This window comes from Macaca mulatta, chromosome 13, assembly GCF_049350105.2.
Source record: "Macaca mulatta isolate MMU2019108-1 chromosome 13, T2T-MMU8v2.0, whole genome shotgun sequence".
Classification (NCBI taxonomy): domain Eukaryota; kingdom Metazoa; phylum Chordata; class Mammalia; order Primates; family Cercopithecidae; genus Macaca; species Macaca mulatta.
The window spans coordinates 82140313-82167906 of NC_133418.1; the positions used below are offsets into that span (position 1 = coordinate 82140313).

Below are 27594 nucleotides of genomic sequence, written 5' to 3' on the forward strand. Positions count from 1 at the left end.
ACTTCCCAAACCTGGAGAAAAATATCAACATCAATATTCAATAAGGTTATAATCAAACTCCCAAAGGTCAAAGATAAGGAAAGAACCTCAAAAGCAACAAGACAGCAAAAACAAGTAACTTATAACAGAGCTCCTATACGTTTGGCAGCAGACTTCTCAATGGAAACCTTACAGGCCAGGAGAGAGTGGCATGACATATTTAAAGTGCTGAAGGAAAAGACCTTTACCCAAGAATAGTATATCCAGTGAAAATATCCTTCAAACGTGATGGAGAAATAAAGACTTCCTGACAAACAAAAGCTGAAGGATTTTATCAACACTAGACCTGTCCAATTAGAAATACTAAAGGGAGTTCTTTCATCAGAAAAAAAACCAGATGTCGGTGAGCAAAAGGAAATCATCTGACGGTACAAAACCCACTGGTAATAGTAAGTACACAGAAAAACACATCGAGTATTGTAACACTGTAATTGTGGTATGTAAACTACACTTAAGTCTTAAGTAGAAAGCCTGAATGATGAACCAATCAAAAATAATAACTACAACTTTCCAAGACATAGTACAATAAGACACAGAATCAACAAAAAGTTAAAAAGAGGAATGAAGTTAAAATGCAGTTTTCTAACTATTAGGTTTCAGTGCGTGTGTGTGTGTGTGTGTGTGTGTGTGAGATGTTCCAAGAGGTGATTATTACATATTGCACACCTGTATCAAAATATTTCATAGGCTGTGGTGTCGTGGCTCATGCCTGTAATCCTAGCACTTTGGGAGGCTGAGGCAGGCAGATCACAAGGTCAGGAGATCGAGCCCATCCTGGCCAACATGGTGAAACCCGGTCTCTACTAAAAATACAAAAATTAGCTGGGGCTGGTGGCGGTCGCCTATAATCCCAGCACTTTGGGAGCCCAAGACGGGCGGGCTGCTTGAAGCCAGGAGTTTAAGACCAGCCTGGCCAACAGTGAAACCCCGTCTCTATTGAAAATTAAAAAATTAGCTGGGCATGGTGGCGCGTGCCTGTAGTCCCAGCTACTCGGGAGGCTGAGGCAGGAGAATCACCTGAACCCGGGAGGTGGAGGTTGCAGTGAGCAGAGATTGCACCACTGCACTCCAGCCTGGGTAACAGAGTGAGACTTTGTCTCAAAAAAAGAAAATAAACTAATTAAATTAAATAAAAATACAAAAATTAGCTGGGGCTGGTGGCGTGTGCCTCTAGTCTCAGCTACTCGGGAGGCTGAGGCAGGAGAATCGCTTGAACCCGGGAGTCAGAGGTTGCAGTGAGCCAAGACTGCGCCACTGCATTCCAGCTTGGCAACAGAGAGAGACTCCGTCTCCAAAAAAAAATTTAAATTAAAAAATTTCATGTACCCCATAATTACACACACCTACTATGAGCCAGCAAAAACTAAAAATAAAAATTTTTAAAAGAAAAGAAAAATGTTTAAAAAGAAAATGGCTAAGAATTATTCAAACTTAACGGAAAACAAAAAAAACAGTTCTAGGATGCTCAGAGAATTATAAATAGAATAATTACAAAGAAAAACACACTCAGGCACATTGTGGAAGTAAAAATGCTAAAAACCAAAAGTAGACAGAAAATTTTGAAGACAAAGAAAAAGAAACATCACATCATAGGAACTTCTCATCAGAAACTAGGTACATCAGATAGAGAGACAACTTTACAGCACTGAAAAAGAAAAGGAAAAAAGTGAATTATATAAAATGTGAAATATGTTTTAAGGAACAGCAGAGTTTTTCAAGCAAAGCTGAATTCACCGTTGTACTGCCATTAAGTGCTTATATTGGAGGAAAGGTTTCAAATAAATGATGTAAGCTTCAATCTTTTTTTTTATTTGTTTGTTTGTTTAATTGAGATAGGGTAGTGCTATCCTGTTCAGGCTGGAGTGCAGTAGCTATTCACAGGCATGATCACAGCATGCTGCAGCCTCAAAATCTCAGGCTCGAGTGATCCTCTTGCTTCAGCTTCCCAAGGCCCAAGTAGCTGGGACTACAGGGTGTGTTACCACATCTGTAGCCCTAAGCTTCAATCATAAGATACTAGGAAAAGAAAAAGCAATTAAGTCCAAAGCAATATAAAGGAAAGAAGTAATAAAGATACAAGCAGAAATCAATGAAATAGAAAATAGAGCAAAGTCAATCAAACCAAAAGCTGGGTTTTCTTTGTTTGTTTGTTCGTTTTTTGCAAAGTTCAACAACACTGATAAACTCCTAGCCAGACTGATCAGGAAAAAAGATAAAAAAACACACAAATTATCAGTATCAGGAACGAGACAGTAGATGTAACTACAAATCCATGCTACAGACCATAAAAGCATAACATGAGAATACTCTAAACTCCTATTATAAACATCTTTATAATAGTAAACTAGACAACTTAAGATAAATGGGAGAAATACTTTGGAAGACAAACTACCAAAATCACTCAAGAAGAAAGAGGTAACAATAAAAGACCTGTATCTATTAAAGAAAATGACTTCACAGTTTTAAAACCTTCCAAAAGGAGATGACTTCACTAGTGAACTCAACCAAACATTTAAGGAATAAGTTTACACAAACACTTCCAGAAAACAGAAAAGAGAATACTTCCCAACTCATGCTAAGTAGCCATCATTAGCCTGAAATAAAACCAAAAATATTACAATAAAAGGAAATGAAAAGTTCTGTATTAATCATTAACATAGATTCAAAACAACATGCTCCACATAATAAACATATATTAAGTCTTAGTTTGTCAATTCAAAAAGATAAATTTCAAAAACACAGATGCAAACATGCTTAACAAAATACTGGGAAATCAAATTCAGCATTTTATTAAAACAATGTCTCATGACCAAGTGGAACTGATAGCCAGGAACACTGGTTGTTTTCAACAATCATAAGTTAATCTATGTTATTCACCATTATCAAAAGAGATAAACATCCTATAATCACAACTGATGCATAAAACACATCTTACAAAATTTGACATCATTCATGATTTTTTTAAAAAACTCTCAGAAAATAAGAATAGAAAGGAATTTGCTCGTCATTAAAAGACACATACAAAAATAAAACAAATTACAGTTGATCTCACATGTAATAGTGAAAAAATGAATGAATTTCCCCTAAGATCCCCTAACATCAGAAAAGGATGTTGCTCTTACCATTTCTTTTGAACACTACATTGGAAATACTAGCCAGTGCAATAAGGCAAAAATAAATAAAAATAAAAGGCATACAGATGGGAAATAAAAACAAAAACTGCCCTTTATGTGCAGATAGCATAACTATCTATGTAGAAAGTCTCAAAGAATCTACCAAAAAAAACCGACTATAACTACTGCAAGAGATTCACAAGGCTGCAGAGTACAAGGTGAATATATAAAAGCTGCATATTAGGACAGAATGTTACAAAAAAAAAACTTGAATTCAAAATACATAACAAACTCTCAAAATCAACAAACAAAAAAAGCCCTCTTTTAAAATAAGCAGAAGATTTTGAAAACCATTTCACATCAAGGACATATGATGGGCAATGATACACATGAAAAGATGCTTATCATTAGTCTTCACGGAAAACACAAATTAAAACCGAAATGAAATGCTACTACAAACCTATTATAATGGCTTTTTAAAAAATGACAATAATGTGTCAGGTGCAGTGGCTCACGCCTGTAATCCCAGCAACTTGGGAGGTCAAGGAAAGAGGATCACTTGAGCCCAGGAGTTGGAGACCAGCCTGGGCAGCATGGTGAGACAGCATCTATATAAAAAAATAATAATTTAAAAAAAGTTAGCTAGACATGGTAGTACAACATGCCTGTAGTCCCAGTTATGTGCAAGGTTGAGGCCAGGAGGATCACTTGGGCCCAGGAGTTTGAGGCTGCAGTGAGCTATGATCATGCCACATCTGTTTTAGTGGTCCTGTTTCTCTAACTAAATCCTGACTGATAAGCGAACTGTTTTCCAAAGTGGCTGTATCAATTGCATTCAAACTAGCAAAATATGACAGCACAACCTGGAGCCTACAAGGATGGGAAAAACCCTTGTAAGTAGTGACTGCCTTTGACCCTGATGGTATGCATGCTCTGCAGAAACTAAGGCTTTCTTCATGGTGCTAAACACACACACACCTTGCCCTGGAGTCAGAGATGACGAAGGGGGATTCTAGGGAAGACAGAGCAACTGCAGTCCCAACATTGCCTCATGCCAACAAAGTGGGCCAGCAGATAAACGAGAACACATATGAGCTACAAAAATGGCTGGTGCTTCACTTCTGTTCTCCAAATCCTGCACTAGAATTTCTCATGGCCCACCCTAAAGGGCAACATACCGGGAAGGGAATTCTGGAAAACGTGGTTCAGTCTGGCTACACTGATATGTTATAAAGCTAACAAAGGTAATTTCTTATAAAGTTAGACATACAGTTATCATGTAAGACCCAGCAACCCCATGGCTCATATTTCCCAAGAGAAACAAAAACTTACATTCACTAAAACTAGCATACAAAATGTTTACAGCAACTTTATCCATAATCATCAAAAATCAGAAACAATTCAAATGCCCTTCAACAGGTGAATGAATAAACTGATTGTGGTACATTCACACAATGGAATAGGTAATGAAAATGAACTACTGATATATGCAGCAACACTGATGAATACCAGATGCATTATGTTAAGTAAAATAAACCAAATTAAAACGTTACATACTACTAAATGATTCTACTTACACAGTGTTCAGAAAAAGGCAAAACTATAGGGATGGAGCATACATCAGTGGTTGCCAGGGTTAGGGCTAGGGTATCGTTGACTATAAAAGGGGAGACTTGACGGAAGAGGTGATGGAACTGTATTGTGTCTTGATTGTGGTGATGAGTTTTGTTCGTTTGTGGAGACAGAGTCTCACTCTATCACCCAGGCTGGAGTGCAGTGGCACGATCTTGGCTCACTGCAACCTCTGCCTCCCGGGTTTAAGCAATTCTTGTGCCTCAGCCTCCCAAGTAGCTGGGACTACAGGCATGTGCCACCAGGCCCGGCTAATTTTTGTATTTTTTTGTAGAGATGGGGTTTTGCCATATTAGCCAGCCTGGTCTCAAACTCCTGGCCTCAAGTGATCTGCCCATCTCAGCCTCCCTAAGTGCTTAGATTACAGGTGTGAGCCACCATGCCCAGCCTTTTTTTTTTTTTTTTTTTTTTTTTGGAGATGAAGTTTTGCTCTATCACCCAGGCTGGAGTGCAGTGGCGTGATCTCAGCTCACTGCAACCTTCACCTCCTGGGTTCAAGTGATTCTCCTGCCTCAGACTATCGAGTAGCTGGCATTACAGGCCTGCACTACCATGCCCAGCTAATTTTTTTGTATTTTTAGTAGAGATGGGGTTTCACCATGTTGGCCAGGCTGGTCTCGAACTCATGACCTCAGGTGATCCAACCACCTCGGCCTCCCAAAGTGTTGGGATTAGAGGCATGAGCCACTGCGCCCAGACTATTCTTTTTTTTTTTTTAAGAGACAGAGTCTCACTATGTTGCCCAGGCTGGTCTTGAGCTCCTGGGCTCAAGCGATCTTCCTGCCTCAGACTCCCAAAGTGCTGAGATTTCAGGTGTGACCCACCACACCCAGCCTGTGGTGATGGTTATGGGAGTATGCATTAATAAAAACTCACAGAACTTTAACTGTAAAAAACTGTAAAGGAGTGAATTTTACTGCGTATAAATTTTGAAATAAGTTAAATTAAGCTTTGGAATAAAGCTATCACTAAACACTAAATATAAAAATATCTATACCCAAATATGTGCCTTCTACACAATTTGTTCTTAAATGTACAAATACACAATAATATATTCATTCGGCCGGGCGCGGTGGCTCAAGTCTGTAATCCCAGCACTTTGGGAGGCCGAGGCGGGCGGATCACGAGGTCAGGAGATCGAGACCATCCTGGCTAACCCAGTGAAACGCCGTCTCTACTAAAAAATACAAAAAACTAGCCGGGCGAGGTGGCAGGCGCCTGTAGTCCCAGCTGCTCGGGAGGCTGAGGTAGGAGAATGGCGTAAACCCAGGAGACGGAGCTTGCAGTGAACTGAGATCCGGCCACTGCACTCCAGCCTAGGCGACAGAGAGAGGCTCCGTCTCAAAAAAAAAAAAAAAAAAATTAAAAAATTAAATAATATATTCATTCACTTGGGAAAACTAAGACACTGGAAGCAGAAAATAATCAATGATCACTTTTGGGTAGTGGGATGAAATCACTTTAAAAAACTCACCATTATGACACAGTTGCTCAGTGCTCAGGTAAAGGTCTAGTATTTAAGCAGAGGAGGCCCAGGAGACTTTTTGTTGCATACACTACCTGACAATTTCTAAAAGCACACTTCTTAAAACTTCATGTCATAAGAAATACATTGCCCCAACAACATCATGTACCTGTGATGGCATTATAGGAAATAACATTATTTGCATTTTATTTTCTACTAAGTTTATATATTACTTTTTTAAGTATGGAGAAAAAGAGGGGATGATAAGTTTAAAAACACTACCTACCACAAAAAGCACAAAACCCTTTGAGCAGTTTAACACTCTGACATTCTATCCTGTTTCTTTTACTTGACACAAGTAACCAATTCCAGTCTCCAAAATACAAGAAATCTAATCCGGACTGGCCCTCCAACAACCACCACCTAGGGGGCAGTCTCCAGGGTTAAAATCCACATTTCCCAGACTCCCTTGCATCTAAGATTCTGGGTATAATTTAGGTTGCACCATAGATGCACTGGCAAGACAGATTTGGTACTAAAGGCACCCTGCTGGTGGGGTTTGAGGGAGAGACAGCACATTGGAGCCACAGGCAGAATGGTAGCTTCCTACTACCTAATGGTTTCTCATCACAGCAGGGATGGCAGTATCCTTAGCTGGCCCATTCTGAAGTGTGACTGTCAAAGTCACAATCTTGGAGGCCCAATCTGATGTGTATTTCTTCATCTTCCCTAGTACTTAATGTTTCAATAAGCTTTCTATTCAAACAAGCTAGGGTAAAACGAAAGAAAAACTAATATATACCATGCTACAAATCTGTAATTTTGTTAGACCATAAAGGCAACAAAAAAATCATCTAACAGTATTATTACTGTTATACTCATTTTCATTGTTAATTTTATCTGATACTGATGCCAGCCTCTATGTTCAAGTATACTGCACTAACCTACGGTTCACAGAGTTATCTTCTAGTCCTGTGTTAAGTGCCTAGGAGTGCTGTAAGTTTCACAGCTCAGTGTTTACCTTGCTATCTGCTCTTTTCTCTCTTTACCTATTAGAGACCCAGAGGAAATGCCAGTTAACTCCATCAAGCCTCTCCCACTTTGGCACACTGAATCCTTTTTAATATTCCTATATACTTGTTTATGTACTGACAGAAATAATTAATTATATTTTACTTGGGGGTATATTTCAATCTCTTGATTTTAACTATGAATTAATTCCTTGAAGCAAGGACCACATTCAATTTTTGTTGCATGCCTAGTGCCTTTTTGCAGGCCTGGCATGTTACTCGTACTCAGTAAATACCACTAGAACATAGAATAAGGTATTACATTCGGCGCAGGGAAAAGTATTTTCACTTTCGGTGTTTCTCACCTCCTACTCCTTTATCAGATCTGCAGGTTTTATTTATCTTTTTTTTTATTATTATACTTTAAGTTCTAGGGTACATGTGCACAACATGCAGGTTTGTTACATACGTATACATGTGCCATGTTGGTGTGCTGCACCCATTAACTTGTCATTTACATTAGGTATATCTCCTAATGCTATCCCTCCCCTCTCCCCACAATAGGCCCCGGTGTGTGATGTTCCCCTTCCTGTGTCCAAGGGATCTCATTGTTCAATTCCCACCTATGAGTGAGAACATGCGGTGTTTGGTTTTCTGTTCTTGAGATAGTTTGCTGAGAATGATGGTTTCCAGCTGCATCCATATCCCTACAAAGGACAAGAACTCATCCTTTTTTATGGCTGCTTTATCTTTTTTGAATTTTCATTCAGCCTCACAGTGTAGACTTGATTCACTAGGTTTTATTCTTTGTAATTTCTATGTAGCTGTAGCTCTATTATAACTGTTATATTAATAACATTGCACTATTATGTTATTCTGACCATCTGAAGCTAAAAACCAATGCATTTTAAATTTTCAGCTGCGCATCCTACAAATTTAAATCATGGCATGTAACAAGTTAAGTATGAGTGAAGTTTTGCCAGAAGAACAAATTATCAGTGACACTAACAGTTTTAATTACCATGTCTGGGATTTAATTTATCAACCCATATTGGTAAGTAATACCTTTGTGTCAAACAATTCAGTAAAGATGCAGCAACATAAAAGGCAGGCTACTGACTCACATCAAAAATGTAATAGTCTATAAAGATTCTATTTTTGTAATTTAAAATAAAGGATGACTTCATAGAAAGCTATTTATGAAAATCTCAAATGGAAATTTCACCATTTCAAAGAAACCGTAAGTTTAATTAAAGACAATAAGTCCATAAACACAAAGACAAAACACAGTACATACTATAGTAGACAAGATGACCTGGTATTTACCCCACTGCATGGGGTAAATAAGTGAGGTGATAAATGTGTTAATTGTGGTAATCATTTCACAACGTATATGTATATCAAATCATCATACTGTATACCTTGAAAATATGTATTTTCTACTTGTCAATTATACCTCAGTAAAGCTGAGGGAAAAAAAATTTTAATAATAAAAAATATGCATAGGATACTCAGGGGTCCCCAATCCCTGGGCCACGAACTGGTTAGGAATTGGGCTGCACAGGAGGTGAGTGGAAAAGCCAGCGAAGCTTCATCTGTATTTATAGCCACTCCCCATTACTCCTATTGGCCCCTGAGCTCTGCCCCATCAGATCAGCAGCGGCATTAGATTCTCATAGGAGTGCAAACCCTATTGTGAACTGTGCATGCGAGGGATCTAGGTAGCATACTTCTTATGAGAATCTAATACCTGATGATCTGTCACTGTCTCCCATCACCCCCAGATGGGACTGTCTAGTTGCAGGAAAACAAGCTCAGAGGTCTCACTGATTCTCCATTATGGTGAGTCATATAATTATTTCATTATATATGACAATGTAATAATAATAGAAATGTGCACTTGCACAATAAACGTAATGCACCTGAATCATCCTGAAAGCTCCCTCCACTCCCAGTCCATGGAAAAACCGTCTTCCACAAAACTGGTCCTTGGTGCGAAAAATGTTGGGGATCATTGCTCTGTATCATTAAGAATCAAAGATCAAAAGCCCATAAAACAAATTCTCCTACTGTGCTTGGCAGAGGTCATTTCATTAAGGGTCCGCATCAAATTCAGGCTCAACAATTAGTAAGACAACTAGAAAAATACAGAAAGCTTAAAGCAGAACAACTAGTCTAAAAGCAGATATCAGATTGTTTAGTGCAAATGGTGAGAAGAGCTGACCATATTTTACTCGGAACTCAGAGAGAGGTAAATAGGATAAATTAATATTGCCAAGGTTTACACCAAGAACACAGGACTTGCTGAGAGTGTGGGGATTTTTTTGTTTTGTTTTGTTTTTGAGATGGAGTCTTGCTCTGTCACCCAGGCTGCAGTATAGTGGTACAATCTCGGCTCACTGAAACCTCCACCTCCCTGGTTCAAGAGATTCTCCTTTCTCAGCCTCTTGAGTAGCTCGGGCTACAGGCGCGCGCCACCACGCCCGGTGAATTTTTTATATTTTCAGTAGAGATGGGGTTTCACCATATTGGCCAGGTTGGTCTCGAACTCCTGACCTCGTGATCCACCCACCTCGGCCTCCCAAAGTCCTGGGATTACAGACGTGAGCCACCATACTCGGCCTGATATTGTGGGTCTTAATACAACTAGTCCTCCGAATAATTATCAATTTCTCCCTTTACAAGACTAGCCTTCATTTTACTTTGAGCAGATAAAAGTTACAAACTTGCTAAATGAATACTGTAAGGTTTACCAGATTTCTAAAACAGAATATTCCCATCTCAACATTTTATTTTACTCATAATTTTCTACTTACAAAATCTTGCCGTATGTCATTGAAGTCTTTGCCATATTTTTCCAGTGCCTCTTCAAATAAGCTAGCTTCAGAGGCTGACCATTCCTCCATTTCATCTCTGCATAAAACAGGTCCTCCGAGTGGTACTAAGACACTAATGGCACTGCTCAAATCATAGCTGTGTCTATACAATGTATCCATAGCGTGAAACTAAAGAAACAAAATGAACAGAAAATATCAACCAGAAATGCAAACATGCTACATTATGTAAGAATAGAAACACTAAAATATATGATGTACTTAATTAACGATATACTTATTTTTAACAAATTTTAAACAGATTACTAAATAATTATTTAAGATATCATTTATTGCTTTAGAAAATGCAGACTTGTACCCTTATTTGGGGGGAGGGGAGCACCGGGTCTCCCTCTATTCTCAGGCTAGAGTGCGGCAGCAGCCTCCACCTTCTGGGCTCAAGCAATCCTCCTGCCTCAGCCTCCTGAGTAACTAGGACCACAGGCATATGCCACTACGCCTGGTTAGTTTTTTATTTTATATAGAGATGGGGGTCTCGCTATGTTGCCCAGGCTAGTCTTGAACTCCTGGGCTCAAGTGATCCTCCCACTATAGCCTCCCAAAACGCTAGGATTAAGTCTCTTTTATTTTTATTTATTTACCTTTTTATTTTTTTTGAGATAGGCTCTTGCTCTGTCACCCATGCTGGAGTGCAGTGGCATGGTCATGGCTCACTGTAACCTTGAAAGTCTAGCCGGTCCACACACGGTGGCTCACACCTGTAATCCCAGCACTTCAAGAAGCCAAGGTGGGAGGATCACTTGAGCCCCCAAGTTTTAAGACCAGTGTGGGCAACATAGTGAGACCCTGTCTCTACAAAAATAAACAATTAGCCAAGCCTGGTTGTGCATGCCTATAGTCCCAACTACTCGGGAGGCTGGGGTGGGAGGATTGCTTGAGCCCAGGAGGTTGAGGCTGCAGTGAGCTGTGACTTATGCCACTGCACTCCAGCCTGGACAACAGAGTGACAGCCTACTTCAAAAAATAAAAATTAATAAAAATATCAAAGTCACTTCAGCTCTTATGCAAGGTATACAGCACAGCCATCCTTGACCAGGGAAACATATACAGATTATGTATCAGAGAGTGAGAAAAAAATATTCTCAGGTTGGATTAAGGAATCATGTACTAAGATGGAAAGAAAACAATGGAACACAGTATGATGTTTAAGACAAAATTATAAACATGCTGTACAGAAAAAGCAAAACAAAACAAAGTTACATATTCATGTTAATATGGTAACTTGGTTGAGGTTGTAGAAGACAAAGAATAGATGGCCAGGCTTGCTTGGAACGGCAAGGCCACTGTGGGTTTCTTATATATTTCAAGGGAGAGTGATTTGAAGCACAATTTGAAAGGAGAAAAGATAGAAGACACAATCACTGTAACGTTGAACTCCTGGGCTCAAGGTTACTTTTGCAAAAGTAACTTAGGTCTAGCTTACTTAAAAAGCATTTTCTGGCCAGACACAGTGGCTCACGCCTATAATCCCAACACTTTGGGAGGCCAAGGTGGGCAGAACGCTGGCACCCAGGACTTCAAGACCAGCCTGGGCAGCACAGTGAAACCCCATCACAAAAAAAAAAAAAAAAAAGAAAAAACAGGCATGGTGGCACATTGCCTGTAATCCCAGCTACTCAGGAGTCAGAGATGAGAAAATCACTTGAGCCCAGGAAGGTCGAGGCTGCAATGAGCTGAGATCATGCCACTGCACCCCAGCCTGGGCAACAGAATGATGCCCTATTTTTTAAAAAAGAAGGCATTTTCCTCCAATCAGAACAATAACTAGGTTCTAAAACTTCAAGTTTTGAAAAACCTTTTATTTTCCTACTGGAAAGAGAGTCATTCATAGCATGTACATACATGTACTTATATGTATAACAGGAAAACTGAAAACCAGCACAATCAGCTCTGCCTATGTTGCAGATTAGCACATAGGTGCTGCAAAGTGATCTAATTCTTGCCCAATTGAGAACTAGTTCTGTTTTTCTCCCCACCTCTCAACCCCACCCAGACCTTCTAACACATGAACTTCAAGTCTTGCACCTTTTACACAATGTATCTCTTGCTATTTATTAAAAATTTCACAAATGGGGATAGCTTCACTTCTATGCAACAATAGAACTCTTAAAAATTTAGCTTTTGGCATAAGTTGTGCATCTCCAAGCCCGCTACCAGTCAAGGTCTCAGTGCCAGCTATGCCACTGCAGCTGTCACTATGGCCCATGAGAACACTGCTAACTCCAAGATCAAGCAGTTCTGGAGGTGCTTAGGGCTCCGGGATGCTGAATGAAGGTGCTCGTAGCCTTAGAAAAGAACCAGAGAAACCTAATACTGCTTTGGTTTTTTAAAGCATCACTTAGGAGTTGCTACCCCAGAAAATCCAGAAATAGAACTGCTTTCCCTAGAATTGACAGAAATGAAAGATAAATATGAACCACCTCAGGTGAAGTGTGCAGGACAGAATTCTTCTCAGTTGAAAAGACACTAAAAACTGGTTTTGTATAACTTGAATAGTTTGTATACTATATAATCTTTTCTAGATAGATGCTACAGAATTCTTTTAATATGTTACATTCACCTATCACACTTTACTATTATAAACACACTTAGAATCATCTATAAATACTCAATATAAATTGTTTTGAATCTTAAAGCAGAAGAATCCAAAGTGAGAAAAAAAAAAAAAAAAAAAACTAAACACATCCATCTAATTCATTACCCTAAAAGATATTCTGTTTATTAGTCTGATGAGGAATTATGGTGCTGTTTGTATTTTTGCCAATGAAGTTTAGCATAGAGGTAATCCTTGGTGTAGCTTAAAAAATGAGCACAGGTACAGCCATTCTTTAAAATGAAGAGGGCACTGTTGTTTATATTTTCTGTAGGCAGCTGGAGAGATCTGTGTGTCACAAGATGCTTCTGCATGGGTTCCCATTAATTTTCTGTTCCTGTTTATATAATGTGGAACAAATAACTCTGATTTGCCACCATTGTGCCTTAGGTAACTGTGTGTGCCAGTCAGAAATCTGACACCACGTTTTCCTTCTAGGCTATCATGCCCTATCCGATCATCTTTCCTTGCTTCGCTCTATGCTTTAGTGAAGCCTAGTTGCACATTGGCCTTTCTGTGCTGTTTTCAATTCGCTTAATGATAGCAGTTACACCAATTGTAACTTATATAACTTTAAACAGAATCACACTGTTCCCTGCCTTACTTAGTTGCTTAGTTGAGCACAGAACAAAGGCAACATAAAATCTGGGGTTCACACACAAGTTTGGATGAGAAGGGGAGTGAGCCATAATATCATAGAAAATTATACTTTCTAAGTATAATCGCAGTGATGTTTCTCTCAAAGTATTTTTCTAGCCTTGAATTCATTTTACCTTCATTATTCCTGTGAAGTAGGTAGGGCAAGTACAAGGGGAAGTTGGGTGCTGAATTTTTAGGTCAAAGACTGATATTAATACAAAGTATTTGCTAACTGTAGAACCTGGGGCAACACATCAGTTAACTGCTGAGACTCACTTTCCTTGTTTGTTAAATGAGAAAAATATCCATGCTGCCTACCTCAGAGGCCTATGAGGGTCAAATGAGAATGTATGTGAAAGATCTTTTCTTATTTGTATTTTTTTAAAAATACCTTTTAAGTGATCCCTCATTATCTGGTAGGAGACTGTAGGAGAGCTCAAATATCAACTAATATCTATTGAAGTGAAAACATTATTAGCAAAAGTATGCACTAATATGTATATATATGTACGTATACACACACACACAGTGATGTTATTAACCAAGATAATAATAAGTATATAGATTATGAATTTGTTCACAGAGTAACAGCAGTATTTAGAACATGTAAACATGTTTAGGTACAGTAAATAAATGCTTTAACAAGGGTTGACATCTCACTTAAAATCAATCATTGGTGCTGGATGCAGTGGCTCACACCTGTAATCTCAGCACTTTGGGAGGTCAATGCAGGCAGATCACCTGAGGTCAGGAGTTTGAGACCAGCCTGGCCAATATGGTGAAACTCCGTCTCTACAAAAATCAGCTGGGTGTGGTGGCAGTCACCTGTCATCCCAGCTACTAAGGCCGCCCCTGAGGCAGGGGAATCACTTGAACCCAGGAGGCAGAAGTAGCAGTGAGCTGAGATCATGCACTCCAGTCTGGGCGACAGAGTAAGACTCCGTCAAAAAGAAAAAAAAAAAAAAATCATTGGATTCCACAAAATAAAACTAGGGATTTCATGATCAATTTCCTAGCTATAATCACAGCAAAGGCCACTGGCCACACGTAGTCTTTTGTTGCAAGTGTCACAACCATGGAACAATTGACTTCCAACTTTCAAGTGAACTTCCTCTCACTCTTCTGCAGCAGAGGTTGGGGGGAAAAAAAAAGAATTGAACTTGGTTCTTCAGCTTTTGCTCTGCAAATTTCAGAATCAGCTAAATTCTGTAGCTAACCTCACTAGACAGACTGTGCAGTTTAGCTGTAGTATGTACTTTTACACACTTCTACATCAACTCTGAAAATAATGTAGTAGACCCCATTATTCATGATTTTACTTTCCAAGGTTTCAGTTACCCATAGTCAAGTACAGTCTGAAAATAGATGAATATAGTACAATAAGATGTTTGTGTGTGTGAAAGAGAGACAGAGAGGGAGCACACTGTATTAGTCTGTTTTCACACTGCTGATCAAGACATACCTGAGACTGGGCAATTTACAAAATAAAGAGGTTTAATGGACTTACAGTTCCACACGGCTGGGGAGGCCTCACAATCGTGGTGGAAGGCAAGGAGGAGCAAGTCACATCTTATATGGATGGCAGCAGGCAAAAAGCAAGAGGTTGTGCAGGGAAACTCCCATTTTTAAAACCATCAGGACCAAGTACGGTGGCTCACACCTGTAATCTCAGCACTTTGGCAGGCTAAGGTAGGTGGATTGCCTGAGCTCAGGAGTTTGAGACCACCCTGGACAACATGAAGCCCCGTCTCTACTAAAATACAAAAAATTAGCCAGGGATGGTGGCACGTGCCTGTTATCCCAGCTACTCAGGAGGCTGAGGCAGGAGAATCACTTGAACCTGGGAGGCGGAGGTTGCAATGGGTTGAGATTGTGCCACTGCACTCCAGTCTGGGCGACAGAGCAAGACTCCATCTCAAAAAAAATAAAATAGCCAGGCACAGTAGCTCACGCCTGTAATCCCAGCACTTTGGAAGGCCGAGGCAGGCAGATCACGAGGTCAGGAGATCGAAACCATCCTGGCTAACATGGTGAAACCCTGTCTCTACTAAAAATACAAAAAATTAGCCAGGTGTGGTGGTGGGCACCTGTAGTCCCAGCTACTCTGGAGGCTGAGGCAGGAGAATGGCGTGAACTCGGGAGGTGGAGTTTGCAGTGAGCCGAGATGGCGCCACTGCACTCCAGTCTGGGTGACAGAGCAAGCTCCGTTTCAAAAAAAAAAAAAAAATGACAAAACTGAAAGATTAAAAGATATTTAAAAATGCTAACATTCCTCAAAATGAAAATAATGTATCTTTTTCTTTTGAGACAGGGCCTCACTCTGTTGCTCAGGTTGGAGTGCAGTGGCATGATCTCAGCTCACCGTAACATCTGCCTCCTGGGCTCAGGTGATCCTCCCACCTCAACCTCCCAAATAGCTGGGACTACAGGTACATGCCACAATGCCCAGCTAATTTTTGTATTTTCAGTAGAGACAGAGTTTTGCCCTGTTGCCCAGGCTGGTCTCTAACTCTTGGGCTCAAGCGATCTGCCTGCCTTGGCCTCCCAAAATGCTGGGATTACAAGCATGAGCCACCGCACCCAGCCAAAAGAAATTTTTATAATTAACAGGGGCCCTGAAACCAGTCACAGAATTAAGTGCATTTTTCTCAGCTGATACTACACCAACCACTCAAATCGTGAATGGATTTTCAGTTTTGTGTTCATGTTAAATGAATGAAATTGCTTTTCTTACGAGTACTTTTTAAAATGATGATGGGCTGTTACCTAATAAGGCTTCAAAGAACCGAAGTAGTATATTAGCCTTCACCAAGTGATTACGACAAAAAGTGATTATATTCGTTGTTTCAAAGATTCTACTCTTTAGTGTTCAGTTTGTGTTCCTGAACACTGAAGGAACCATTTGCTTTCAGAGGAGGAGCTCCTGTACTGTCTCAAATCAAATGAGAAAGAATACATTAGAATTACTGCTGACCAGGAGCTATGAAACCTCCAAAGCGCACATTTATACCACAGACCAAAGGAGAGTACAGTAAAGGTCACAATGTGTAGAAAGTAAACACTCATCAGGTGTGTATACTCTGGAGTTACTAGGAAACAATTCCTTTGAAACTGATCAACTTCATAAAGGAAACCAGAGGATCATATTATGTGCCAGAAGTCCATACAAACCCCATCTTTCTGATACACACAGAAGTTTCTTTTGAATGGACTTTATGTAGTCTAATCTTACCCTTAAGAGCTTTACATGAATACAGTTTCTGTAACAGAAGAGACAAAATCCAGTAGAAAAGATGTAGGGTAAATAAAGAAAACAAGCTAAGAAAAGACACAGTCACATAACACAGGACCAAAGACTTGTGGTTATATTATCAGTAAGGTAATACAAATTTGAAATGCCAGAGAAGTTTGAAAAAATGAACAATTAACTGATTGTGAGAGAAGGCAGAATAATGATTTCCTAACTGGAGAAGAGCAGAAGGGAAGCTGTTGAGACACTGGTAATGTTCTTTACCATCTAGTGATGGTTATACGAATATATACACAGGTAAAAATGTTTAAGCTGTGTAACAAACTGTAGGGCACTCTATATATGTTACCATATGTACACCTCAATTTAAAATAAGAAAAAGAATTTTGAGGCTGGGTGTGGTGGCTCACACCTGTTAATCCCTGCACTTTAGGAGGCCAAGGCAGGCGGATCACGAGGTCAGGAGTTTGAGATCAGCCTGGCCAACAGAGTGAAAGTCCATCTCTACTAAAAATACAAAAATTAGCCGGGTGTGGTGGCACGCACCTGCAGTCCCAGCTGCTCAGGAGGCTGAGGCAGGAGACTCGCTTGAACTCAGGAGGCGGAGGTTGCAGCGAGCAGAGACCGTGCCATTGCACTCCCGTCTGGGTGACAGAGTGAGACTTTGTCTCCAAAAAAACAGAAAAGAAAAGAAAAGAAATAGTTGGCCAGGTACATTAGCTCAGGCATGTAATCCCAGAGCTTTTGAGAGGCCTTGGGAAGCCAAGGCAGGAGCTCAAGACCAGTCTCAGCATTAATTTTTTAATTTTAAAATTTAATTAATTAAAAAATTTTAATTAGCTGAGCACAGAGTTGAGTGCCTATATTTAAAAAAAAAAGAAAAAGAAAACTAGGCCAGGTGCAGTAGCTCACGCCTCTAATCCCAGCACTTTGGGAGGCCAAGGCAGGCAGATCATGAAGAGATCAAGACCATCCTGGCCAACATGGTGAAACCCCGTGTCTACTAAAAATACAAAAATTAGCTGGGTGTGAAGGCGCGTGCCTGTAGTCCCAGCTACTCGGGAGGCTGAGGCAGGAGAATTGCCTGAAACCAGGAAGTAGAGGTTGCAGTAAGCTGAGATCGGGCCACTGCACTCCAGCCTGGTGACAGAGTGAGACTCCATCTCAAACAAACAAACAAACAACAAAAAAAAAACAAGCAGAAGAAAACTAAACTAAAAGTCTTCCCTCCAGATTAAATACTTTGCAAAGATACCATGTTTTCAATAGAGATACCAATACACATTGCACGATCCATTCAAATCTAAATTGTAAAAATCATAAGAAACCCAGCACAAGCTGTTCTCTCTGCCAAAAAGCAGTGAAGGTGTTGTCACATTTCATCTCATTCATAACAGATGGAGATGACAAAAAGCAGTATTTTAGGAGAAAGACTGACAAGGAAATCTTGGCAGTGGAATTCTCATCTTTTGTTAAGCAGAACCACACGATGGGTAGATTGGACTATTGTTCAGCAAACATTCACTCCCTACCCCACACCGCCACAGAAGAGTATTCTTCCATTCCACTGAGGTTGGGCTTGGCCATGTGACTTGCCTGGCAAACAGGATGTTAGGATATGTGACATAACCGAGCCTTGACAAGTGTTTGCACATTTGGTCTTGCCCCCTTGTGCTACTGAGTTTTGTCCATGGAGGATGAGAAATACGTGGAGCAGATCTGGACCCAACCTATAGCTTGGCACCTACATCAGAGCCCAGTCTAGCTCAGCAGAATCCCAGACAATCTGCAGATGAGTGTATCAGAAATTAATGCTTGTTGTTATAAGCCACCGAAATTTGGGCAGTGTAATAGATGTGTTTTCCTCTTTGAGAATAAAGAACTTAATTCACCCAGTTGCCAGAAGTGTTGTGAACAAGACAGTCCTCAGCTGCTGATCTTTTTTGGAATTATTTCAATTCAAGAACAATTCATCGTGAAAGCCCACCCACCCTTCCTGGAGCAACCTGCATCCAATAATGCAGGGCTGTAAAGGCCCAGCTTTTCACCCTGATTTGGGATGCCACAAATTAGCTGGAGTCAGCTGAGGCTGAAGTGGACTGTATCCACCTCCTCCCACTAGCCAATCCTGCCTCCTTCCCTCTTATTCCACAAGTGTTGATCCCAACGGTAATCCCTAATAAATTTCCCGCATAAAAACTGCTATCAGAATCTGCTTCCAGAGAACCCAACTGTAAATGTTAAAGAACCAACTTTAATACTGTAAAATGCAGTATTATGACAACAGCTAACTGATACACATATACTATATTCAATACTAACTACAAATGCTCTGCAACTTACGGCTATGTCCCAACAAACTCATCATAGGTTGAAAATATCGTAAGTCAAAAATGCATTTAATACCCTGAAAAACCCATTGTAAAAAACAAAACAAAACAAAACAAAAATTGTTAAGTTGAACATCCTAAGTCAAGGACCATTTGTATTGATTTGTTCAGTTACAATTTCACAAAAACTTCACATATATACCTCCTACAGGAATTACAACATTCAGAATATCACATCTATTTAAAAATTAACGACCACATGGTTTTTTTCCAAGCAGAGGAAGATTATAATAAACTCTCATGAGTAAGTTTTTCATATGCAGGTCTGGTGTAGGGGCCCACACTTGTAATCCCAGCACTTTGGGAGGTCAAGCGGGGGGTGGATCACTTGAGGCAGGAGTTCAAGCCCAGCCTGGCCAACATGGCAAAACACCATTTCTGCTAAAAATACAAAAATTAGTTGGGCATGATGGTGTGCGCCTGTAATCCCAGCTACTTGGGAGGCTGAGGCAGGAGAATCGCTTGAACCCGGGAGGCAGAGGTTGCAGTGAGCTGAGATTGCACCACTGCACTCCAGCCTGGGTGACAGGGCCAAACTCCGTCTCAAAAAAAAAAAAAAAAGTTTTTTATATGTAAAAAAGTGTGCCATCCACTTTCAATTTTTGCTTTAATGCATAGATGTAACAAAATCTTCATCCAACAAACTTGCTAAGACTTAGCTGGCATTCACTCAAATCAACCTAACAGACACCCTGAGTCATGTTCTTGTGTGTACCTTTTGATCACTTTTTTTTTTTTTTTTTTTTTTTGGAGATGGAGTCTTGCTCTGTGGCCCAGCTAGAGTTCAGTGGTGCAATCTCAGCCCACTTCAATCTCCACCTCCCAGGCTCAAGAGATTCTCGTGCCTCAGCCTCCTAAGTAGCTGGGATTACAGGCACCCACCACCATACCCGGCTAATTTTTTGTATTTTTAGTGGAGACAGGGTTTCACCATGTTAGCCAGGCTGGCTTCGAACTCATAGCCTCAAGTGATCCACCTGCCTCGGCCTCCCAAAGTGCTAGGATTACAGGCGTGAGCCACCGCACCTGGCCTACTTTTTTTTTTTTTAAATAGAGAGGAAGACTTACTATGTTGACTCAGGCTGGTCTCAAACTCCTGGCCTCAAGCTTTTAAGTGATCGTCCCACCTCAGCCTCCCATGTACCTGTGATTACAGGTGTACATCAACATACCTGGCTCTTTTTTATTATTATCACAAGAAAGCTACAGGCGACAATAGGTCACAGTGACCCCATGTCCCTAGATGTCATTTCCAAACTTACTATGAGCGTAATAAAAAGTTATTGCCACCTGGCTGTGATTCTTGGCACAAACCAGGCAAATATATGAAAACAACTGTGTGAAGACACTGGAGAACCAATACAGGCAAGGAGAGGTGGCGATCCCTCTGAAAAGTGTAATAGTTGAGCTTCCACACTGACCTTGGCCTTTATCATGAGGATACTATCTAGACTGCTATATGGTGAAATACAGCCAAACAGCAAGTTTCCTTTTTCACTAGTCTGATGTGACAAGAATCAACTTGATGTTGCCAGAGTCAGTAAGGCCCAGGGACAAAATACTGGGGAGGATCCTATTCCAGGCCCTAATGGAAATCTCAAGACATGGAAAAAATTGGTAGCACACATGTTCTCTGACCATATTCTCAAAGGCAATTAAAATAGGTGGATGAGCCACACTTCTTTCTAAATTAACTCACAAGTTAAATTAAAAATTACAAGGCAAATTAGCAAATATTTAGAACCAAATGATAATAAAAATACTACATACTAAAAGATATATGCTACAGCCAAGGTGATAACTAGAGGGACATTTACAATCTTACATGTTTATCATGAAAAGTAATGAATTTTAAAAAGGTCTTTAAAGGGCTAGCAAAAGAATATCAGAGTAAACCTAAAGAAAAGCAGAAGAAAATAAGAGTAAAAATAAATAGAATATGTACCATGTTTTTAAATTAACAAAATTAAGTTCCCATTCTTTTAGATAACTAATAAAGAAACATCAGGCAATACAATCAAGAAAAAAAAGGGGATGTGATACGTATAAACGATAACAAGAATAAAAGTCTATTTGTAACTACAAATATAGCAAACTTTTAAAATATTATAAAAATTATGTTAACAAATTTGAAAATTTAGGGGGAAATATATAATCTCCTAGATGGACATAACTGACCAAAATGGACTTAAGTAGAACAAAAATTTATTCTAATTATAAATCAAATTATAACCATAACCCACAATGAAGGACATTCTACAAAATAAGCAGCCTGCGTTCTTCAAAATACCATGGTCGTAAAACACAAAGACTAAAGAGTCGTTCAGGAATGAAGGAGACTACGAAGATACCACAAGTAAATGTCATAAGTGATTCACAAGGAGATCTTGGGCCAGAATTTTTTTTTCTTTTGCCATAAAGAACATTACTGGGACAACTAACAAATCCGAATAAAGTCTCTAGATTAGACAATAGTATTGTAACAAGGTTAATTTCCTAAGTCTGATTATTATACTGAACTAATATATGAGAATATCCTTGGTTTTTATTTTTAGGAAATACTCTCCCAAATATTTAGCAGTAGAGGGACATCTATTCTGAAATTTTACTTTCAAACTCTAACACTATATATATATTATTAGTTCTTGAGTTTATGGGAGGCCATTATTTTGTTCTGAGCTCCTGCACTAGGCCCCAGCAGATCAGACTAAAAGGCAGTCACTTGTGCTAAGTGCCAAGATTCACAGCAACCAATCAGAAGGGGCCAGTTTACCTGAGTAGGCATAAGGAAGTCCCCTCTATTTTAAGGAAAGCAACTTTGAAATAACCAATCTGCTTCTTGTTCCCTGTTTCTGCTTTTCTTCAGCCCTTTTCTGTCTATAAAGCCAACCACCTCTGCTAAGCTCATCAGAATGCTCGTTCTACTTTATAGATAGAATACATGAAAGCCAATTAGATGCTTAAACTAAATTCTATAATTTGTGTCTTTTGACAATAATAATAATAATAAAGGAAATGTGGTAAAGATGGTAACAACTGGGGAATCTGGATGATGTGAATACAGGAAGTCTTTGCACTATTTTTGTATTATCACAAAATACCAAGTTTTAAGATTATTTTTTCTTTGTGTTTTTTTTTTGAGACGGAGTTTCGCTCTTGTTGCTGGCATGCAATGGCACAATCTCAGCTCACTGCAACCTCTACCTGGGTTCAAGCAATTCTCCTGCCTCAGCCTCCCAAGTCGCTGGGATTACAGGCATGTGCCACCACGCCCAGCTAATTCTTTGTGTTTACCAGAGATGGGGTTTCACCATGTTGGTTTCACCATTTTGGTCAGGCTGGTCTCGAACTCCTGACCTCAGCTGATCTACTTGCCTTGATCTCACGCCTGGATTACAGGCATGAGCCACCATGTCCAGCCATGCCCCACCATGCCCAGCCAGTTTTAGGAAATTATAACCACAAGACTTCCACTAACTCATGCTTGTAAATACAAATCTTTCCACCAATTACCCTAGACAAAGTTGCTAAAACAATTCTCTATTTCTCCCAAGTTCAAATCTACAGTGCTTTCCTGATGTTTCCTATATTCATGTGAAATTTGTAGGAGAAAAAGTAAAGTAAAAGGCTGTATTTACCCCAAAAAAGAAAAAAAACTCATTAAAGCTTAAATTTAAAAGGAAAAGATGGATTAATAGACCATAACACACACAAACAATTCTCCTAGGATAGTCTGCAGCGTCTCCACACTCATCTGTAATAGATCATCAACAAAAAGACATGTGTGTAATGTAGAATATTATTGCCTTAATGATGTATTTAGCAGGAAGAAAAATTTCATGTTTCCTATTTTTTAATGCAGTGCTAGTCCATTAGTACTAATTCTAATTTTATAGCCTTGGAAACATGAACAGTACCCATCATAAGTTTTTCATGAGTTTTTAAAAGTTATATGGATCCCCATCAATTTTATGTCCATTTTGAAGTCTAGACTTCTAACATAAGTTGATACCTAAAATGCTAATCAAAAGATTTATATTTTCTGGCCGGGCGCAGTGGCTCATGCTTGTAATCCCAGCACTTTCGGAGGCTAACGTGGGCAGATCACTTTGAGGTCAGGAGTTTGAGACCAGCCTGGCAAACATGGTGAACACCCCATCTCTGCTAAAAACACAAAAATTAGCTGGGGGCAGGGGTGCTTGTAATCCCAGATACTCAGGAGGCTGAGGCAGGAGAATCACTTGAACCCAGAAGGCAGAAGTTGCAGTGAGCCAAGAACTAACCACTGCACTCCATTCTGGGTGACAGAGCGAGACTCCCTCCCAAAAAAAAAAAAAGGAAAAAAGTCTGTATTTTCTGCTGTGGCTTCTAAACTATCCTCAATTCCCAGTACCCACAGGCCCTAAATGAAACAAGACTCACAAACAAACAGAATGAAGTACATGATTGATGACTGATGGCTAGCATTTTTATAAAGCGTTAATATCTGAAGAATAATAATACTGTTAAGTCAACTTTCCCTCATCCAAAAAATAAACCGTTTTTTCTAAGTTATTCTTGATGGTAAAATTTTTATTGAAAAAAATTATAGCTTGTTTTAAGGGGAAGGTTATATGAAAGATTATGTTAACAGCCTTCGTTCACCACTTTTACAGTGACTTCTTGTAATAATTATATGAAATGGTATGGTTGGTTAATCATAGCCTAATGACCATATTCAAACTTGATAATCTACTAAAATAATAAATACAGCATGATAAAATACCTATCAGACAATCAATAAAGCTATAAAATCAGAAGTAAATGAGGTTCAACAAAGACTGTGGGTGAAAAAGACAAATGCATCATTGTCATCTTCTCAACAATAACAACTAATATTTATTGAGCTCTAACACCGTGCCAGATACTGCTCTGAACACTTTACAAGTAATTATCTCAATTCATCCTCAAGTTGATGTCACCTGGGAACTCAGTCAGAGGCAGCCTTTTTCCGAGGCTGGAAGGTCACAGGGGTCTTATTCAGGACCCTGAGGCACTGCCTGCTTTCACTCCCAGTAAGGGCAGGGCCTCTATGCAGCCTCAAGAGCCAGAAGGGCCCAATGTTTGCAAACATTACCTAAAATGAAGGTACATAAACTGCTGAATCAATCAGTCAGTTGTCTTCCAGCCAACCTGGGCAGCTAATGTTGTAGAGAGCTCTAAGTCCTCCACAGAATTCAGGGCCCCCCAAAAAAGAGCCCCAGAAGATCCCCAACTGCCTCTACTTTGAGGAGTCACTGCAGTTCCATTGAGTTCTGAATCCTTGGTTACACGTATCAGCAACTCATAGAGTGTGGCTGCACTCCCTCTTCCTGCCCATCCATAACCCTCCTGAAGCAGAGCAAGTAGGTTTTATTATTACTACCACTGCTGACGAGGAAACTCAGACAAAGGTAGGTTAAGTAACTTGCACAGGGCTGCATGGATTATTCATGAGCTACAGATTGAGGGGGGAAAAGAAAGAATCACAAAAATGTCTCAATTTGTACACCCTTGTTCATAGCAGGGTTATTCACGACAGCCAAAAGATAGAGGCAACTCAAGTGTCCACTGATAAAGTAACATAATGTGGTATATACACACAATGGATTATTACTTAGCATTAATAGCTGGGAGTGGTAGCACATGCCTGTAGTTCTAGCTATTAATACTTGGTAGGCTGAAGTAGGAAGATCACTTGAGCCCAGGAGTTTGAGGCTGCAATAAGCTATGATCACGCCACTGCATTCCAGGCTGAGTAACAGAGCAAGACTCTCTCTCTCTGTCTCTCTCTCTCCATATCTCCACACACACACACACACACACACACACACACACACACACACACATATAATTTTTGAATGATGAAAATTCTGACACATGGTACAACATTAATGAACCTTGAAGACATGCTAAGTGAAAATAAGCCAGTAACGAAAAACTTATACAAGATACTGAGAGCAGTAAAATTCATAGAGACAGAAAGTAGAAGGGTAGTAGCTAGGGGGCAGAGAGGATGGAGAGTTAAGAGTTTAATGGGGATAAGGTTTCTATTTGGGAAAATGAAAAAGTTCTAGAGATGTATGGTGATAATAGTTACCAACAATGTGAATCTACGTAATGCCAGAGTGAATCTACTTAATACATTTAAAAACGATGAAATTGAGTTTTGAAATTGTGGTAAAATACATATAACACAAAATTTAAGTGCATCACAGCTGGGCATGGTGGCACACACCTATAATCCTAGGTACTCTTCAGGAGGCTGATGCAAGACGATTGCTTGATCCCAGAAGTTCAAATCTAGCCTGGGCAACATAGCATGACCCCATCTCTTAAAAAGAGTGAGGGGTGTGTGGCAGTATGCATGGTATGCTTAAAACTTTCTACAGTTCATAGTGTTCAGACTGTGTGTGTACAGCTCTGGATATAATAAAATTAGAATTCAAATACACAAATATACATCACTCTTAGTGATGAGACACTCTCTATAAAACATTAAAATGCTTAAACAAAGGAACAGAAAACAACATATTGCAATGACCTATTTCAATAAGAACCTATGTCCCAGAGAAAGAAGCTACTTTACTCATTCTCAAACATTTAGTGAACACCTGACATACATATCAGGCACTATGCTTGGTGCTGGAAATTCAATGGTGAGGAAAAACAGATGCAGTAACCACACTAAGGGATATAACAAGCTGGTATGTAGTGAATGGGAAGGAGAGAAAGAGACACAAAATAATCACAAAAATGAGTTTTTAATTGTAGACCTGGCTCTCTACATAAGCACATCACAAAGCAACCTGCCCTAAACTGATGGATTAGCCAAGATTTGGAGTTAACTATGTGGGGATATGAGAGCATCAGGGAAAGGGACCTGAACATGCGAGTCCTGTGGCAAGACACAAAACCAAAGGAAGGACACAGCCTGGCTGGAGTCCAGAGGATGGAGGACTGTGTGGGCAAAGGGGCTATAGACAGAGGCCAGGCAAAACTCAATAGTTTTGTTGACTATAGTAACAGTAACGATCTAAGTTTTTACCCTACATGCAATTAAAAGCCACTAAAAGGATATAAGGTAGGAGACAGCAAAATAAAATAACAGTTACACTTTGTTTTGTTTTGTTGTTTTGAGATGGAGTCTCGCTGTCGCCCAGGCTGGAGTGCAATGGTGCGATCTTGGCTCACTGCAACCTCCCCCTCCCGGGTTCAAGCAATTCTCCTGCCTCAGCCTCCCGAGTAGCTGGCACTACAGGCGCCCGTCACCACACCCGGCTAATTTTTTGTATTTTTAGTAGAGACGGGGTTTCACCATGTTAACCAGGATGGTCTCGATCTCCTGATCTCGTGATCCGCCCGCCTCGGCCTCCCAAAGTGCTGGGATTACAGGTGTGAGCCACCGTACCCGGCCAATAGTTACACTTTTAAAAGATCAGATATAACACGGAAATCAGAGGTGTTCCAGGACGCAATTTCCTCCCTCCTAAATCAACACAGCTTGGCCTTTCTCGGAACCAGACAGACCTGGCATCAGGCAACCTAAATTTCTAGTCCTGATTCTGTCACCAATTAAATGTGAGTCTTTATACAATTTATTGTTTTGTCCCTTGGGCTCATCACCTGTAAAACAGTCTTCCCTAGAAGGTGTATCAAGCTCCAAACTAACTCAAAAACTTCTTTTTTCTTTTATTCTTACCCCTCCTCCCCCAAATTATTTAGTCTTCAAAATCCAGGCGAAAGTGATGAACCAGTACCTCCACTCTGCCAGGTCTAAGGCTTCGTTCCAGTAATAGCTCCCACACAATGCTCGTGACATTCTGCTCTTCAAGCTAGGGGGGTGCAGACCTTGCTCTGGCCAACACCACCAAACAGGGAGTCAGAGACTGGAACTTCTATCGACTAACTCACTGCCACTTACTAATCAATTCAGGATTTCCTTGGTTCTAAGAAATTTTGTTCCCATGGGGGTGACGGTGGAAGGGATCAATGTAAGTACTGTAAACCTACTTTTTCTTTTTGAGAGGAGTCTTGCTCTGTCGCCCAGGCTAGAGTGCAGGGACACAATCTCGAATCACTGCAACCTCCACCTCCCTGGTTCAAGCGATTCTCCTGCCTTAGCCTCCCGAGTAGCTGGGACTACAGGCACGTGCCGCCACATCCAGCTAACTTTTGTATTTTTATAGAGATGGGGTTTCACCGTGTTAACCAGGCTGGTCTCAAACTCCTGACCTCCGCTGACCCACCTACCTCGGCCTCCCAAAGTGCTGGGATTACAGGTGTGAGCCACCATGCCTGGCCCGATATTCTTCTTTGTATACCGTATAAAATACATCTCATATTTTAACAAAACGAGTGAAATCTATAAAGCCCCATGGCTTTAATGTTTTTAACAATTATGAATCTTATATATTTTAGATTAGCAGTGTTTGAAATTCACAGTTCAACTATATTCATAACAAATTTCAAAATGAGGAAGTGAGAATTACTGATGTGCAAGCAGTTTAATTACCTGCTCCCAATACATTATTGGTGATTTGACAAGCAG

At 40.0% G+C, this 27594-nt stretch overlaps 1 protein-coding gene across 8 annotated transcripts in view; it reads right to left on the reverse strand.

Annotated features, from left to right (window-relative positions):
- MTA3 (metastasis associated 1 family member 3) overlaps positions 1–27594 on the reverse strand; it is a 187273-nt gene that overhangs the window by 62558 nt on the left and 97121 nt on the right. For 6 of the 8 annotated variants that reach the window (XM_015112218.3, XM_015112217.3, XM_028831586.2 and 3 more), the window contains 1 exon segment: positions 10076–10264. The exons of the other annotated variants lie outside the window; for them this stretch is intronic. In XM_015112218.3, coding sequence (XP_014967704.1) covers positions 10076–10264 — 189 coding nt within the window. 8 annotated transcript variants of the gene reach the window in all.